Source organism: Hemicordylus capensis, chromosome 12 (genome assembly GCF_027244095.1).
Source record: "Hemicordylus capensis ecotype Gifberg chromosome 12, rHemCap1.1.pri, whole genome shotgun sequence".
NCBI classification, from domain to species: Eukaryota; Metazoa; Chordata; class Lepidosauria; order Squamata; family Cordylidae; genus Hemicordylus; species Hemicordylus capensis.
The window spans coordinates 12,763,217-12,782,094 of NC_069668.1; the positions used below are offsets into that span (position 1 = coordinate 12,763,217).

Below are 18,878 nucleotides of genomic sequence, written 5' to 3' on the forward strand. Positions count from 1 at the left end.
CGAGACAAAGGTACGGCTGTAAGACTTATCAGTTTGCAACAGCTGGGGATGGTTTCAGCATCTCACAGCTTGTGGAAACGCAGAGAACGGCAAAACATGAGCCGCCCAAAAGCGGTATTGCACAAGCGACTGTCTCTAGGTGTCCTGCGTGAAGCAATGCCCACGTGCCAGCCAATCTCGGCTATTCACTTCAAACAGGCCCAGCCGGTCTTGTGGTTATTAGTGCCAACAACGTACTATAAATACCGAATTTATCAGATCCAAACTTTGCAGGAGGCATGGCCTTCTCCTTCCAGCTTCCCTGGAAAAGCAGCCCGCTTCCTGGATGTTTCGGCAATGCTCTTAAATGGCACGTTCCCCCCACAGCTGCCAAGGATCCAGAGACCCCCATTTCCATCCTGGCTCACGTCTGCAAACCGAAACGTCACGAGGTTGTTCTTATGCACAGGCCAGAGTGGGCTAACGAAGCCAAGCCAGGGACCAAGCCTCCGATCCTCGTGGCACCTCAGAGGCAAACCTGCCAAACCAGCCACCCTCTTAACCGGGGTTAGACCCATTTGCTTGAACGCCCGCATATCTGGGTGCACGATTTCTGCATCCAGGCCAGCAACAATCATTGTCTGCGGGAAGGCAGGCTTTTCAAGGCTCCCTCCCTGCTCTTCCTCATAGGAACCGAGGCCGCTACCATATACTGAGGCTCTTCTCATGCGCGCACTGCAAACCAGGATAAGGGTTTCCACCACACGTGTGAACTGCCAGGAGCTGTGCGGCCCAGGAGGTGGCAAGCCCGCTGAATTCTGCCCCCCCCCCCGAGGTTAGCAAAGCGAGCGTTCTGCTAACACCGTGTCTCTGATCAGGTGTCGCCACAGCTGCGGCGACTCACAAGAAGACCCTCGACCAGGAGGCGACAACAAGCCTCAGGGGTGGGTGGGTCCAAAGAATGCCCTTTATTCTGGGACTTGTGGGGGCCAGGAACCCCCGATCCCCACTGCCCCAACCAACTCCATCGCGGAGCCAATTTGGCCACCCAGGGTGAGAACTGGTCTGGTGGTCGCAAGCATGACTTGTCCCCTTAGCTAAGCAGGGTCCACCCTGGCTGCATATGAATGGGAGACTAGAAGTGTGAGCACTGGAAGAGATTCCCCTCAGGGGATAATGGGGCCGCTCTGGGAAGAGAATCTAGGTTCCCAGTTCCCTCCCTGGCAGCATCTCCAAGATAGGCTCTCCACATGAGCAGTGTGGAGAGCAGTAAGGGGTTTTGTGGGGAGAGCGGGCTTGACCCACTCTCCCCTTAGGGGATGGGAAGAGCACCTGGCTGCGTGCAGGCAGAATGTTCCAAGTTCCCTCCGTGGCAGCATCTCCAAGAGAGGGCTGAGAGAGACTCCTGCCTGCAACCTTGGCGAAGCCGCTGCCAGTCTGGGTAGCCAACACTGAGCTAGATGGACCAATGGTCCGACTTGGTAGAAGTCAGCTTCCTATGTTCCATTACCTCCAGTTTCCTCTTACAGAATGTAGAAGAAGCATCTGAGAAATTGCTTAGATGGAACCCCCCTAATTCTTTCCCAGCTGCCTGAACTTCTCTTTCGAATTTTTCTGGAGAGAAACTTCAGGTCCAACCGATGGCAAATGGGATGTGTAGCCAGGACCTCAGTGGAGTACACAAAGGACATTTTCCGGATTGCATCACTCCCAGCAAAGCACTCACCAGAAAGCTGCTCAGGAGATCCATCATCTTTCCCAAGCGGTGCTCTTTCCACCAGTCAAGGCAAGCTTGGGGCCGTCTTGGGGAGGAGGTCTTCTGCAGCCAGGTGCCTGTCCGACCCTCCACCCAGCCCATCCTCTGCCCCCAAACCCCTCCTTGTTAATGTTTCTCTAAAGGAGGCATCAGAGACTGGCTGTTGCACAGGTCGTGGGTGTGCCCAAACACCCAAAACCGGTTGTGCAGGAAATAGGCTTCCGTATCACAGAGCAGAGCACAGCAAGGGTTCTCCTCCTCGCTTTCCCCTCCACCACCAAGTTTGGAATGGGATCAAAACCATAAGGACATAAGACCAGCCCTGCTGGATCAGGCCCAAGGCGGCCCATCTAGTCCAGCATCCTGGTTCACATGGTGGCCCACCAGATGCCTCTGGGAAGCCCACAGGCAAGAGATGGAGGCATGCCCTCTCTCCTGCTGTTGCTTCCCTATTGAGAGGCATCTTGCCTCTGAGGCTGAAGGTGGCATATAGCCACCAGACAAGTAGCCACGGATAGATCTGTCCTCCATGAAGACCTCTGATAGACCTGTCCTCCTCCACAGCCACCTGTGATGTAACATTCATGCTAACATTATGCTAAGTGTATGTCACATCTGGAAGAGCAGAGAGAGTGGGAGGGAGGGAGAGCAGGCATGTGTGTGTGTGTGTGCGCGCTTTATACAGTTACAATTTAATAAAAGGAACAAGGCTGGGCAAAAGCAATAGGGGAGGACATAATTTTGTAGGATCTGAGGGGTAAAAACATACCTGGCAATGTTAGGGAGCAGTACCAATGGGGGCAAGGCTGTCGCACCTGCTTTGCATGGAGAAGGTCCCGGGTTCAATCCCTGGCAGCACCTCCAGGTAGGGTTGGGAAAGACCCATCCAGGTCTGACTCATAGGAACGGAGTCAGACCACTGGTTGTCTACACTGATTGGCATTGACTCTACAAAATTCAGGGATGGGGTCTTTCCCACCTTCCCAGGAGATGCTGCCAGGGATTGCGGCTGCATGGCCCTGTTCAGGAGCTAAGCTACGTTCCCCATGTCCGACATCAGACACGGGGTGTGTGTCGGGGGTGCGAGGCGTGGCCCCTGAGGGGCGGTGGCCTAGGTTCTTTGAACCCTGTCGCTCAATGGTGGCTCCATCCCTGCTCACTACCACCAGACCATGCAAAGGGAGAGCTGCTGCCAGTCAGTGTAGGCAATACTGAGTTCTCTGGGCCAAGGGTCTGACTTGGCCCAGCAGGCAGCTGCACCCACAGCTTAGTGGACGCCCTGGCAGCCTCATCGGGTAGAGAGAAAAACCCCGGTCTCCCTTTCGATAGGACGCAGCTGCATTTTGCCAGCTCACGGAGCCAAGCACTTTGCGATGCTGAGAACAATGGTACTTCCGACACATAGATCAGCAAATTCAACGTGGCAGATTCGGTGAGCTGCAGGGCTCTTGGGAGGATGCCTGGGAGAAGCCCTCGTCATGGCTAGTCCGTGGTGACAGGTTGTTGAAAAAGATAACCTAGTTTTCACCTCCCTGCATGTTGCTTTTGCATTAAACCAGGCTCCCAGAATCGAGTTCTTAGCATGCACATGATCTCATGCCCCGCCCCCTCACATGCATGCGTCCGCTGTCCCAGATGCACGCATCCGTCTCGTGGTAATCCCAGCACCTAGCAAGAAGGCCCAGTGGTCACACCCAAAGAGGCCAAAAAAGCCAGCTAGTAAGAAGGCACCGAGGCCTCAAAAGCCTCTTTCCTGCACCAGGCTTCTGAAAAACCAGAACAAAAAAGCACAGCGCCAGCTCAGAGGGCCTTGATATTTTCCTAAGTGCTTCGGGCAAAACAAACAGCTGACTAAGCCCAGAGTGTCGGAAGAAGGCGGAGGAGAAGCTCCCTTCTTTGAAGAAGAGGGGCAGAGAGGCGGGGAGGGACGTTTTCTCCACAAGGAAAGGGGCTGATAGATGGATAGATAGATAGATAGATAGATAGATAGATAGATAGAAAGAACGGGGTTGAGCTGGAGGGTAGAGACAAGTTCTCTCTCTCTCTCATCATTTGTTTGTTTGTTTGTTTCCCATTTATAGCCTGCTCTTCCTCCAAGGAGTCTGGAGCGGCTCCTTGGAGGATCCGATTATAATATAATATACTTTATTCGATTAACTTGTTTCAAACACCAGGCCGAGTGAATTTCCAACCCCCCTCCCTATGCTGACGTTAAGCTACGCAAACTGATCCTGGTGTGCTAAATACCGAGGCTTGGAGTGACGGTTAAGCTGGCAGTGAGTACGAAGTCGAATCGAAATCGTCAGGAATATTTATAAAGCATAACTAACTTTGAAATTAACCTCCTAAAGGCCCGGGGATGCGACACCCGCTGATCCATTCTCATTGGCGCTGAGCTTCCCTCAAATATTTCCTGCGTGGAAGAAACCCCAAAATTCTCATAATCCAGAACAGAGTCCAAAACAGAGGCTCAGAAACACACACTTAGAATCCAGCAACAGGGCACCTCTGAGACGCGATGCCTAATGGGTAGAGCATTTGGGAGTCAGAAACCCTCCCTGGCCCCAATGAAGACCCCCACACACCAATCTTCCTTCTGCCAACTCTGACCCTAGAGAACAGGGGTAAAGTGGAGATGGATGCCGCTGAATGCCCAATGCAGGAGATTTTAGCTTCCTGCCTGTTTTTAAAATTGTGCTTTGAGTCTTCAGACCAGGGCAGATTTAAATAAGTAAGCAGTTATTAAAATAGTTTCCTCCAGCACACACAACATCGTCTTGAAATGTATGGGGAATAATAAAAAGCAAAAAAACAGCCGTTCAGAGGCGGCGAGATGCATCAGCTTCCCTTTATGGAAGATCATTAAAAGTTCAGTTTTCCATCAAAAACGTCATTAAAGCCACAGAGAAAAAGAGAGAGAAAGAAAACCCACCACCCGGCAACAGTATGCTGGGATTAGTTTGTTTTGTGTTTATTTTAAAGTGGGCAATATAACTGTATGCACAGACACTCATACCTCATCTGCGCTCGATTCGTACTATTCATCGGGGACGGTCTCGAAAAGTATGTAATTGGGTTGCAGCAAGATCAAACGCTTTGGAGACCGCCAAGGGGCGGGGGGCTGCTATGCTTTCTTTCTCTCTCTCTCACACGCATGTGCGTGACACAATATCATTTGAACAGGGACCAAATGTTATTGTTTGTTTTCTTGCTTTTGTGTCTCTGGAAACAAATGATAGCAACAAAAATGCACCCTAGATACAGCACTGACGGAAACCACTGCAGGCAACAACAGAGATGTTCTGGTTCTATTCAGGCATTCACTCGGGCACCAATAAATGTGTGGAGAGGTCCTGCAGTGCCTCTATTTTGAGGTGTGGGTTGCTTTTTTGAGGGGCGGGGACAATAATCCCAAAGCCGCAAGGACACACACACACAGAGAGAGAGAGACGGGCCATGACTAAGCCATGAAATGACTGAAGGTAGTCATAACTGACTTGTCTTGTTGATTTCAATGGCCCTGACTCCCTTAGACCCCCCTCCCCACCTCCACCCCCAGAAACCCGGAGGTTTTGGAGGCTCCATCACAAGGAGGCTCCATCACGAGGGACCCATGCTCCAAGAATCTGTCTCATCTCTAGTGGCACCTGTTCTGGTGGCCATCATCCCATCATTATAAGCATAAAGATCACAAAGGTCTTTCACACGACCAAATGGGAAGGAACTGGGGGGGAAGACCAGATCCTACCAACCTGGAAGCCTCTTTGGGGCTTCACTGCTTGTGGTCCCACATGACTGGTGCAGCGGCAGATGCCTGAAGTGGGATCAGGAGGAGGAAGTCCTCCTGAATCCCACAATGCACCACATGCTGCAGGCAACCAGAAAGTGAGGTAAAATGGACTTCCTTCCCCTCCTATCTCACTAAAAAGTGAGATCCTCTACAAGGTAGACACTACCTGGGTCAGCTGGAGGCCTCTCAGTGGCTCAGACAATACAGTCTGCTTGGGTAAACTCCCTCTTAACCAAGCAGCTCATGTGGTGTGAACGACCTCGATGCCTCGTTTTGTCTGCCCCCAATCACCGGACAACCCCAAGTTCCATCATTAAAAGAATCCTCTCTGCTTCACATTCTTAATGCACAGTTGGAGCTACTTCTAGTTCTTTACCCCCTTCAACTAAATGCTTCCAATACTTTAGCCTTCCCACATATGGAAGAGACTCTGAGGTCATCCATGCAATCGAGAACTGTATTCTACCTAGTTTGGGAGCTGTGGGCACTCCCAGTTTTCAGATGTGTGGAAGCAAAGTAGGAGGAAAACCTGGGTTGAAGTCATTGTGGGAGTAGCTGGGTAGCTCTTCCTCCTACCTTGCTTCCACATCATCACTTCTACCCAGGTTTTTGATTGTGTGAATGTGCTCTCCAACTCCTTGAGAGTGCCTTTTTCTGATTGCCATTGCACAAACCTTGATTGTGTCCAGTTGCTTTTTCCCAGTTTAAAAAACAAACAAAACCAACTTCTCTAAGGGAGAGGAACCATCCAGATCAACATTTTCGCTTGAGTTCAGCCCCAGGCGGCAACCTCCGTCAATGGCTGTCCTGTGCAGGCAGGAATAAACTTGGCGCCTCAGATATATTTGTCTTCCGGCATCTGGTTAAGCAAACTGGGTTTCTGGCATCTGGTTCTAACCTGGATCAGCAAGTTTGGTTAGCCTTGCCCTTTCTTTCATTCCACCAATGGAACACTTCTCTAGGCCGCCCAAGGCATTCTCTTGCCCCTCCAATGCCCTATGAGAGAGCTGACAAGAATTCCCGGCAGTGCTAGACAGAAACGGTACATCTTGAGCATGGAAATCAAAATATGCCCTCTGGGTCTAAATTGAATAAACTTATAAATTGAATATCCATGTGGTTTTCTTGGTAAAATACAGGAGTGGTATATCATTGCCTTCTCCCGCACAGTATGCAATGGAGGAAGAAACATCAATGACCGGCGCTATGCTGATGACACCACTCTGGTAGCTGGGAATGTGGATGATCTGCAAAATCTAGTAATGAAAGTCAAGGAGTACAGTGAAAGAATGGGACTACGACTAAACGTAAAGAAGACTAAACTAACAACAATGGGTACAGCAACCAGCCTCAGAATTGATAATGAAGGCATTGAAGTGGTGGATAGCTTCTGCCTTTTAGGATCAACCATCAATGGTCAAGGATCCAGCAGTCAAGAAATACGCCACAGACTAGCACTTGGGAGGGTTGCAATGAAGGCCTTGGGAAGGATAGTGAGATGCCATTTCTTCACCTACAAAGGTTAGAATCATTGGGACAATGGTTTTTCCCGTGACACTCTATGGATGTGAAAGCTGGACCTTGAAGAAGCAAGATAGAAAAAATACTGACGCTTTTGAACTTGGGTGCTGGAGAAGACTTTTGAGGAGACCACGGACAGCCAGCAAAACAAACCAATAGATCCTAGAACAAATCAATCCAGAATTTTCACTCGAGGCATAAATGACCAGGCTCAAACGCTCATACTTTGGACACATTATGTAAAGACCCAGCTTCCTTGAGAAGTCCATCATGCTGGGGAAAATTGAAGGAAAGAGAAGAAGAGGACTACCAGCAGCAAGGTGGATGGACTCAATTACGACAACAATGAATGCATCACTGAGAGACCTTAAAGGCCAAATTGAAGAAGATCGTCCTGGAGAGAATCTATCTATGGGGTCACTAAGAGTCGACACCGACTTGACAGCACTCAATCAATCAATCAATCAATCAATCAATTAATTGAATAAATACACACCATAGCTCTCTTTCAGGAGAAATGCAGAGACTGTTTCATCAAGAGAACATCTGCCATTCGCTCCCTTCAATCAATATTCTTGTGGAATGTTTCCTGAGCATCAGGCTGGATCTCAAGGTCTGGCATGTGAAAACATTGTTGGATGTGAGCATCCTGTTTTCTGTAATGGCCAACCAGATGCCTGTAAAGCCTGAAGCCAACACCCCTCCCCAGCTGTATATCCCTAGTATCTGATACACTGACTTCCTCTGGATATGGAGGTTCAGTTCTTATCATGGCTAATATGAACAACTTTGCTTCATCAGAGTGATTATATTCAGTGGCATACTACTTCTGAACATGCTAGACATAGTCATAACGACCACTAGCCACTGGGGCAATGTAGAAGCCGTCTGTTCAGAGCACTACAATAAACCTAGTCCTGGTGTGGGGACATGCATCCTGGGACATTTTATTCGTGCACGGTAACAAATTCCAGGCCAGGAACTGTGTGGCCTGGTGTGGGGACAGGCGATACAGCCGCTCTACTGAAGGTCTGGGTGACTGGTTGGGAGACCACCTATGAACCTCATGCCTTGGGTTCTCTATCATTGAAGGCAGGTAGGATATAAGTTGAATAACCACACAGACAAATAAATAATTAAACCTAGAGGCTCTAGGGCCAGATTAGCCATTCCCATTGGTTTGCGCTCACCAGCGGCAGGGCTGGCAGGCGACACACACCTATGGAAAAAGCTTCCATGTCTCAGCTGCCTGTGCAGGTCAGGTCTGGCTTACATATTAACCACTTGCTGGAGCGTCCAGGCCATAATTACGGCCTCTTTCCTTGTCCTCCTTGAATTGTATGAAATATGCCTCCATTCTTTTTGCCTCGGTTTCAGTGGCACGTTGAAGGCCCACGCTGGTGCTAGAAGATGCTGTCGCCAGAGCTTGGGCAGCCAGCTGCAAGGAAACAGGACACTCTCTGGCGCCCAACAAGAACCAAAACCAAAGCAGTGGCCCCGATGCTCTAGAGACTCGGGCATGGCAGCATTCATGAGGTCACACTACAGCCAACCCCTTCTATGTCCACATCCACAGGAGCAACTGAGCTTAATTAACTGGCCAGTTCACTGAAGGAAGGTGGCCTTCTAGCAAACTCTTTCTTTCTAAAAGAAACACAAGGCGGGTAGGACTACAGTGGTCTGAGAAGCCCACAGGCAACAGGTAAGGGCATGCCCTCTCTCCTGCAACTGGAATTTAGAGCCATCTTGCTTCTGAGGCTGGAGGTGCCTCATCCAAGCTAGTGGCCATCACATCCCCTGGCAGAGAATTCCATAGATTAATGATGTGTGGTGTGGAATGGCGAGCCATCCACAGGTGTGAAACTGAAAGGGGCATGTTGGTGAATCTGAGTGGAGGGCCAGTTCGTCGCAGAAGCCCCCTCAGAGTGATGTGAGATGGCAACACAACGTCGTCGTAAGGGAGTCTTTTGGGAAAGAAAAATGCAATGACTTGCATTGGGCCCCGCTTCACTGTTGAAAGTCTTGAAGCACTTGGAAAAGAAGAGTCTCCAATTCTTTCCCAGAATGGGTGTATATATAATTTGGAGAATTATTCTCACCCATTCTGGGAAAGAATTGGAGAATATGCTTTTCCGTTTGGGCCCAAATGCCTCCAGCTTTGGTTCCCTTTCTATGTGCCACTTCTGTATGCTTAGGCTGCAGAAGCTCCCCCCGACCACATTTCTCTCTCTTGAAGACCACCAGCATTTCTGGAAATACCAGAGTCCCTTGGATCTGGCATCAAATCTAAAAGAACAAAGGTAGCCCACAGGGATGTGCACGGATCCGGCAGCGGGTGGCTCGAAGGTGGAGGGGGGGTACCTTTAAGGACTGGGGAGGGTGCACTTACCCCCACCCCGCATGTTTCCCTCGCCAGCGCTGTAGTGTAAAAGGGTCCAGCGGGGCAGCAGTGTACCTCTCTGCTGGCCCGTTGCCTCCATGGATCGGAAGTGACCAGAAGTACCCATCATGCGTGTACATGTTGTGCTTGCTTGCGCATGCGTGCTGGGTACTTCCGGTCCAAGGAAGCAACGGGCCGGCAGGGAGGTACGCTGCCACCCCGCTGGGGGAAATGCATGGGAGGGGAAGTGCACCCTCCCCAGTCCTTAAATGTATCTCCCCACCTTCGAACCGGTTGAACCGCTGGTCTTCCGAACCTGTTCAGGACCTCCCCAGTCCTTAAAGGTATCCCCCCCTCGAACCGGTCAAACTGCCAGTCTTCCGAACAGGTTCGTGCACATCCCTAGTAGCCCAGGTTTACCTTTACAATCTGAGTCATGGGCCCCAACACAAGTCCCCAGGGTTCCGAGCTGCAGGTAGCGACAGAGGTCAGGACTCCATGAATGAGCCACACACAGGGATCCAACAGCAGAACCTGTGCTGAATGTACTGAAGGGAATTCAGCAAAGGAAAGGGAACGAATGCTGCCCTCCTTCTGCCTCCATGGTAGGGAGCCAGCAGGTCTGCCTTAAAATAAACCTTCAGGTAGGCAACGTGTGATTAGCTTAATGCGATAAGAAGCCCAGAGAAACCGAAGGCGGCTGGCAAAAAGTGGCAGCCAACGCCCTGCCAGAATGAATTGAACCTTCCCAAGGCCGACAATGCCGTTCATTATTATACCCAATTATTTATTCTGCAGCAGCCAGAAAGGTGTGAGGCGCTACCCCACTGGGAAACAATTACATACTGTCTTTGCTTTCAGACTAGAGGCAGAAGAGAGACAATTAGGGAGGGCCATGCCGAATTTTTGTGGGGTTTGTTTTCCCATAGTGAATGAGGCTCTTTTGGGGCAGGGGCGTAGGGCTTTTCCTGAAAAAGCAGCACTCACTTGAGCATGGTGTGTGTGTGTGTGTGTGTGTGTGTGTGTGTGTGTGTGTGTGTGACTTTTTGCTTGTAAAAGCAGAGTTTCCCCTTGGCCTGCCAAGCTGACGGAGAAGGAATAGAATTGTGCAAGCCCAAGGGTCCCAGTATCTGTGGGTCAGCCCATTTCAAAGCCAGTGGTCCGTCTTCCACTCTAACGTCCGTCTCCTCATTCTAAAATACTGCCAAAATGGGGGGTGGGGCTTTTCTAGGCCCCTCCCCCATTTCAGTTCACCCCAGATGAAATAAAGGATGGATCATAACATGGGCAAAGTAGGCGAAAGTGGAGAAGACAGAGAAAAGGTAGTATTTTCTGGCTTGTTCTAGCTGTATGCATGTTCCCTAAGGAGTACTCCAACTCTTGGGCAACATCTGAGGTTGTGTCCCAAAGCGAGATATGTAGCAGTTAACTCAGGATATCCACCAAGTACTGCAGATCAGTCCCAAGTTCAAATCTCACCTCTGCCCAGAGTGAACCCACTTTGCCTTACAGAAGCCACCCCCACCTGCTAGTCAGGGAAAACATAACAACAGATTACAAGTTAATCTCTGAAATTTGTAGATTACTTTAGAGTGCTGCCTAGTGCCAGGAGGAAGGGAAAGGGTGAAGCAGACCCTTGGCCACGCTTCTGCTCCTGATGGCAGCCTCCAAGGATATAAACGTTCATCATGTTTCATTGGGTCCTCACTGTTATGAAATAAGGCTATTCTCACAACATTGAAGTGGTGGAGAGCTTCTGCCTTTTAGGACTGACCATCAACAGTCAAGGAACGAGCAGTCAAGAAATACTCCACAGACTCGCACTTGGGAGGGTTGCAATGAAGGCCTTGGAAAGCCGTGATGTGTCTATACCTACAAAGATCAGAATCGTTCGGATTATGGTTTTCCCTGTGACACACTATGGACGCAAAAGCTGGATTTTGAAGAAGCAAGATAGAAAAAGTATTGACGCTTTTGAATTTGGGTGCTGGAAAGGCTTTTGAGGAGACCACGGACAGCCAGGAAATCAAACCAATGTATCGTAGAACAAATCAATCCAGAATGTTCACTCCAGGCACCAATGACCAGGCTCAAACTATCCTACTTTGGACACATTCTGCGAAGACCCAGCTCCCTGGAGAAGTCCATCATGCTGGGGAAAGTGGAAGGCAAGAGAAGAAGAGGATGACCAGCAGCAAGGTGGATGGACTCAATTACGGCAGCAATGAATGCACCATTGAGAGACCTTAAAGGCCAAGTTGGAAAAGATCATCCTGGAGAGAATCTATCTATGTGGTCGCTAAGAGGTGACACCGACGTGACGGCACTTCATCCATCCATCCATCCATCCCCCCATTTATCTTTCCTAGTTCCTTCAGCCTCATAAAACCCAAAACCTGATTTTCAGGTGAGTGTCAATTACCAGCAGGGCCTTTTCTACTGTGGCACCCCAGTGTTCTCCCAAAACATATTTGCCTCGTGCCTCCTTTGATAATCCTTCAGATGTCCAGTAAAAAAAACCTTTTACTATCACTTCTCCCTCCATTTCAATCCTTTGGATTTTATTGCCAGCACGGCTGATTTCCAGTTATGAAATCATATCTTTTAATCTCTTTCTATTATTTTTCATTTCAGTTTGCAACCTGCTTGGAGGCAGGCCACGTGCAGAAAGCCAGATAAATAATAACAAGATTAAAACACACGAACGAAATGTGTGTGTGTGTTTGTGTAGGGAGAAAAACTCATCTCCCCCCTTCCCACGCTATAACCCAGTCCCAGATTTTCCATTCCCGCACTATGCAGTTCTCTTCTAATCCATTTTCAGTGACGGAGGTGAGCAATTTCTGGAGTGATGAGGCCATAGTAACATCCTCTCCTCATCCAGAATGAAAGACAGCAGAACGGGTGGCTCAGGAGAGACGAAACCATCCCCTTTCACCTAGCAAACCCCAACGATTTTCCACAACATTTCCAGACACCTTCCAGGTACCATAGGTATTTGTCAAGTTGCCTGCTACTGAGATAGACCATGCATCTATCTGGCCCACTATGAGGTCATCCACACCATCAAAAACTGTGTTCTACCTGGGTTTGGGAGCAGTGTTGCTCCCAATTTTCAGTTGTGTGGAAGCAAGGCAAGAGGAATACCTGGGTGGAAATGATTGCTTGGAAGCAAAGGAGGAGGAAAACCTACCCACACTAGACCACACTGGACCTCTTAGCAAAGAATGGCACCTCCATATCCAAGGGCAGAATACCTCTGCTTACCAGATGTTGGGGACAAACTGCAGGGATGGGCATGCACCATCAGTGAACAGAATACTAGGTTTCATGTCCTTTTGTTCTGAGCCAGCCAGACTATGCTTTACAGCCTTGGGGGACGGAATGGATCAGGAGCAATCGGATGCTACACAGCTCCAGATGCGTGGCTTTGGAAAGAGGTGTTGCGTGGCTGCAAGCAAGAGATCAGAAGAACCCTTTCCCCGCTCCCTTGAACGTGGCGCCACACCAAAGCAGAACACCCTACATTTTGGGCCATGCACATCCCAAACGCATCGCAAAAAGCAACTTACCTTCATGCTGGGCGGGGCAGTCAGCGGTGGAGACAAGGGCCTCTCCGGGGCAACCACATCCGTGCTGTTCAGCCCCTCCTGCTTCCTGCAGGGAAGGCAAGAGGACCAACGTCAGCATTTGCATTCCCAGCCATTTCTAGGGTTGGGGCAGGATCCAAAAAGGAGGAGGAGGAGGGAGGGAGGGAACTCTTTCGAGGATGCTACATCTTCTCCATCCGTTTTTAAGAGCCATATGTTGGTGGTGGGGTGGGTGGGTGGGAAGCAAGAGAGAGAGAAGAGCTCTCAAGATTCCAGATTGCCTTCTCCAGGTGAGCACCTAGAAAAGGGGTGAAGACCTCCCACTGGGTCTCCACCTACCACAAAGCCCTCACCTGCGGCGTGAGCTGCAGGTAAAATCCATCCCAGGTAATTTCTACCCCTGGGGTGGCTGAGAGTTCGATATATAGAGCGGGGGGTTTCTATGGCAACGGCACTGAAACAAGATTTCCCTCCCCACATGCCCCCCCCCATCTCTCTCCATCTGGTCTTATCTATTGACTGTGCAATGTTTGCTCATTTCTCGTCGCTCTCAGCGGAAAGGACACGGTGCACGGCAGAAGCAGATGCTGGTCCTGGTTCCGCCACCTTATCACTTGGGAACCGAAAGGGAGTTGCTTTCTGTTTGCCGTTTATCGGGGCCCCACAAGCTGAACACGAGAAAAGCCACACTCAGGGGGGGCCTTGCAAATTGTCATCTTTCATTGTGTTTGCCCAGGCTGAGCAAGACAAGCCAGAGCCACAATATGATGAGGAGAGCGGGGTGGGATCTCCCCACAATGGTATAAAATTAGAAACGGACATCATTGCCGCTTCTTCAGTCTTCTCATATCAGACTGGACTGCACTGGAGATTCGACTGTAGATCCCTTTAAACAATTGGTGGAGGAAGCTGGGGCCCTTTGTTAATCCCAATTTCTGCTGTCACTCATTATCTCCCATTATTCCGGGGTCTGGGTGAATTGTTGCATACTCCTCCTCACTTCGGCAAGTGTCAAGGAGTTCCAGGGACAGCAGTACCAGTTTGGGATGGGGGGGGGGAACACTAGAGAGGCTGAAGGTGTCTTTGGAATGCTGGCTTGATTTGATAGGGCCGTGCGCAGGAAAACCCCGAGACATTTCACTTGCCATATAGAAGCTCTTTGGGGTTCCAATGAAAATTCTCAGGTGCTTCTCTCTGGGAAGAACCTTGAAATTGCCCTTGAATTTCAACTTGTTGAAGGTTTGGTGAGTCGCTTGGAAAAGAATATTCACAGATGCATTTAATAGAATGGATAGCATAATCCTTTGAAATATTCTCTTCAGTTATAATTAATGCATTGGTGAATATTATTTTGCAAGTCTAATAAGTGTACTTATACTGTGCCTGTTCCCACTGTGCAATGCTGTGCTTTGCCCAGCACCAGCAGAGCCCCTTTTAAGGAGACAGAGGCCTCTCCTGCTCTGATGCCATCTTGGGAAGCACAAAGCACTGCATAAGTAGAGTCAGGGCAGTGTGATGCAGTGGTTAGAGTGCCACTGGACCAGGGAGCCCCGAGCTCAAATCCTCAGGCTTTGATAAAGCTCACTGGGTGACTCTGGGCTCTACCTCACAGGGCTGTTATGAGGCTTTTTGAAAGTTTGGAAGTACATGTACACTGTTCCCTGGAGGAAGAGTGGGATATAAACATAGTTAACAACAACAACAACAACAGGGCGTAGCAAGGTTGGAGTGGGCCCAGAGACGAGATTTTAAAATGCACACCCCCCCCCCAAATAAAAGTCCAGGGCCTCCACACCCCCCAGGCCCCCAAGGATTTAAGTCTGATATTTCAAAGTAAGTCTGCTGCCTGGAAACACATTTCACGGAATTCACACACACACACACACACGCGCGCACACTTCACAATATAGAGTGATATACAGGGAGGACTATCCATTTGTGCTCCTTTCAATGCCTAGAACACACTAGAAACTCTCATGATCAAAACGGGCCCTGCAGTTCCCACGCGCAAGGAAAACAAACCTCCAAGCAAGGCCCCCCCCCCAGGCTCCTCCACAGCCCTCCCTCAGGCCTCCTCCTGGGCTGCAAAACACCTTGAACAGCTGAAGGGCATTTATGAATGAATGAGGGGATGGATAAACAAACGTAACGTTGTTTGTCCCAGACGTCTTCGTAAGTTTCCGCCATGAAACAAGCCACTGATAGGACCTTTCTAGATAGTTGTTTGTTTGTTTCTTTTTAAGCCAGCCAATTTTGCAAGCTCTTTTAAACCAAATATTCGGAGACTTCCCAGTCTCCCTCCCCCACCCCCCACATCAAAGCCCTATGGCAAGCAGGCCCCTATATATCCGGGGCAGGGGGAGGGACCACTGCAGAGAACTGGGGTGGCCCCTCGGCCTGCCTCCTTTCCTTCCGGGCTTGCTTGGGGCCTGCCGGCTTACTCGAGTTCAGGCTTCAGCAGGGCCTACACGAGGGCCTACGTTTGAAAACGCCTGTTTCTGGCTCGCACAGGTTCTTGCCCACACATCTGCCCTCTCCTCTTGGCTGGTCCAGGCACCAGCTTCTCCAAGCACTTTCATTTGGGTGTGGAACACAGAGCAGTTCCAGACTGACAGGGAATCACTTCCCAACCTTGAGCTTCCACTGATGCCAGCTTATTATTTATTCCATTTCTGAGCGACACTGCCACAGGAATATTCTCAAGATGGCTCACAAAAATAAGACTAAGTAGACAATAAGCCCACTGTGAGCTGTCCAGAGTCCTGGTGACTAGTATAGTCTAGTGCCGTCCTTGGTCAGGACATCCCCAATCCGGAACAGGAGGAAACGGCTTTATGACATCTCAGACACTCTGGAAGCACACTTGGAGAACCTTGAAAAATACATTTTATTTTTTAAAATTAATTATTATTAATATTATTAGGCATGTGCAGGAAGACATGGGCTCCGTGGAGGAAGTGTGGGATAGAAATGTAAATGAATGAATGAATAAAAACATGGCCCTTCTGTGGTACAATCTGAAAATGGAAGCCCCAGCAAGTAACTTTTTAAAAAGTTTTTAAAGTTAAAAGGTTTTTAAGTTTTTAAGAAGTTTTAAAACCTTTTTAAAAGGTTTTTTAAACTTTTAGTTTTTAGTTTTAGCTTCTTCCAACCCTGGAAGAACAGCTTCCTCCAGTTTGGGGTAAAATCCCAATCTAGACGACATGGGGGAGTGAATGGACCCTCAGTTGGACGAGTGAAACTCACAACAGCCCAAGAGTTCATTCCAAGGTTGGGGGCCAAACTGGAACCACGGTTGGGTCCGGGAACTGCGGTTTGAATCATCCGGACAACAAGGCCATTGAACCGGAGGTGAGGACAGAGACAACTGTTCCCACTGAGCAGTGCTGAGCAGTCCTAAGCCTGTGTGAGGAAAGTGATAACGTGTCCGATAATGTTGTCATGAGGCCCGTCATCGGAGCTGGTTTCCCCAGCCTATCTGCACAAACAAGTATCCAACTGTTTCCATCATCCCAGAGTGATCCTAAAGGGCCGGACATTGTATGGAAGGGGAGAGGAGGGGAAGCCCATGCAAAATGGCACATACACAATCCAGGTAATATCCAGGCACATAATTTAAACTGCAGAAGTCTCTGCCATGGGATGTGGTGATGGCCACCAGCTTGGATGGCTTGAAAAGGGGCTTAGACCAATTCACAGAGGACAGGTCTATCAATGGCTACTAGTCTGGTGGCTGTGGGCCACCTCCAGCCTCAGAGGCAAGATGCCTCTCAATCCTAGTTGCAGGGGAGCAACAGCAGGAGAGAGGGCCTGCACACCCCTCTTGCCTGTGGGCTTCTCAGAGGCATCTGGTGGGCCACTGTGGGAAACAGGACACTGGACTAGATGGGCCTTGGGCCTGATCCACCAGGGCTGTTCTTACGTCCAGGTGTAGAGGCAAGGAGCAAAATTGTGCGATCACTTCTACTGCCCACTATGGCTACCCCCACAGCTGCCCAATAAGCCAAGATCCACCCTTTTGGGAAGGCCTACCAGACTATGGCACTGCAGTGGTGACCATGCTCCCCCCACCACAGCAGTGTGGGACCAAATCTTTTGCCCAGGGGTGCTTCATGCTGACCCCGGCTTTGCCCACAACTGCAGCTGCCAATTCTGTTCCATTTCAACTCCGGCTCTTCCCACCCACTGCCCATCTACACCTTGCATCAGGCATACATTCAAGCAATTTGCTCCTAAGTCAATGAACAGCTAATGAAAAACTGGAAGCTTAAAAAAAAAAAGCCAAAGAAATGAACCCCGTGAGCTGCTGACCAAAGAGTAATTGTCAGATGACATGGACGGAGCCACCCACCGCCATCTTGGAGGGCAAGGATAACTGGGCCGGATAATTGGTCTGTGATCAGAATTAAGAGTAGGTCATTCTCCAAAGGAAGAAGGCAGCGTGGTTAATGCTTTCCTTGCAGCGACTGATGAAACTAAATCAACCCCACGTTCTGGGGGCCTTCTCTTTGTCTTTGAAATGGGGGTTGGTTGGTTGGCTGACTTCTCTTCCAAGGCAGAACAAAGCTAGGAGAGGAGAGCTGGTCTGGTGGGAGCAAGCATGACTTGTCCCCTTAGCTAAGCAGGGTCTGACCTGGTTGCATTTGAATGGGAGACTAGAAGTGTGAGCACTGTAAGATATTCCCCTCCGGGGATGATGGGACCGCTCTGGGGGGAGCATCTAGGTCCCAAGTTCCCTCCTCCCTGGCAGCATCTCCAAGACAGGGCTGAGAAAGATTCCTGCCTGCAACCTTGGAGAAGCCACTGCCGGTCTGGGAAGACAATACGGAGCTAGATAGACCAAGGGTCTGACTCAGTATATGGCAGCTTCCTATGTCCCTATGCTCAGTTTAAAAACCCTATTTATGAGTCTCACTAAGTGTTGGCTCAGAGGACATCTTCTTGGATGGCTGTTCCGGACTCAGAACAAGCTAAAGCAGCTACTTTCTGGCTTCAGTCATTTCTGTAGATGGCTATACCAAACTGTGTTTGGATGGCTTTAAAACGGGGCAGGACAAATCCACGGAAGAGCCTTTCGCCATGTGGGCTACGTTGAACCTCTATATTCAGCGGCTGCTGCTTCTGAATATCAGGGGCAGGGGAAGCCAACGGTGGTGACGGCTGTTACTCTCAGGGGAAGGGGCCAGAAGCTCAGTGGAGCATCTGTTTTGCATGCTGAAGGTGCCAAAGCGGCCCCATCCCCGAAGGGGAATATCGGACGGGGCTCACATGTAGTCTGCCATTCAAATGCAAACCAGGGTGGACCCTGCTTAGCAAAGGGGACAGTTCATGCCAGCTCTCCTCTCCTCATCATTCAGGTGCCCTTCCCATTTTGACCGTGCCTCAGTGCCGAGGACATTCATCACGGCACAGAAGAGGCATCTGCAACAGTTGTGCTGCTGCCCATGATGAATGTCGGCAGCACTGCGGCATTGTCAATTTGAGTCCATGCTCAGATCCTGAACCAGATGACATTCCCCTAGAGGAGAAGGAGCCCACCTCTCCTGGGACGAACTAGCTGCCTTCTGCTGAGTCCGAGCCTTGGTCCCTCTAGCTCAGCATTGTCCACACTGACTGGCAGCAGCCCTTTGCGGGTTCAGGATGGGTCTTTCTCAGCCCTTCTGCCTGCATAGCAAAGCCACATGAAGTTTTCCCCAAGGAGAAGGAACCCACTGAGGCCCAGCGATGAATTACGGCCTCATCCGCACGGTGAGGACACAGAGTGCAACCGCCTCTATAACAACATCAGAATGGACCTCGGGAACACAGATGCTTCCTAGCCCAAGTGATGTTTCCAAGCAGCCTTCTCCCTTGCAATGGTTT

At 49.9% G+C, this 18,878-nt stretch overlaps 1 protein-coding gene across 7 annotated transcripts in view; it reads right to left on the reverse strand.

The window, feature by feature from the left end:
• Positions 1-18,878, reverse strand: part of LOC128335960 (rap1 GTPase-activating protein 2-like) — a 130,944-nt gene that overhangs the window by 37,877 nt on the left and 74,189 nt on the right. For 6 of the 7 annotated variants that reach the window (XM_053274938.1, XM_053274941.1, XM_053274942.1 and 3 more), the window contains one exon: positions 12,999-13,083. The exons of the other annotated variant lie outside the window; for it this stretch is intronic. In XM_053274938.1, coding sequence (XP_053130913.1) covers positions 12,999-13,083 — 85 coding nt within the window. The remainder of the gene's footprint in view (positions 1-12,998; positions 13,084-18,878) is intronic. 7 annotated transcript variants of the gene reach the window in all.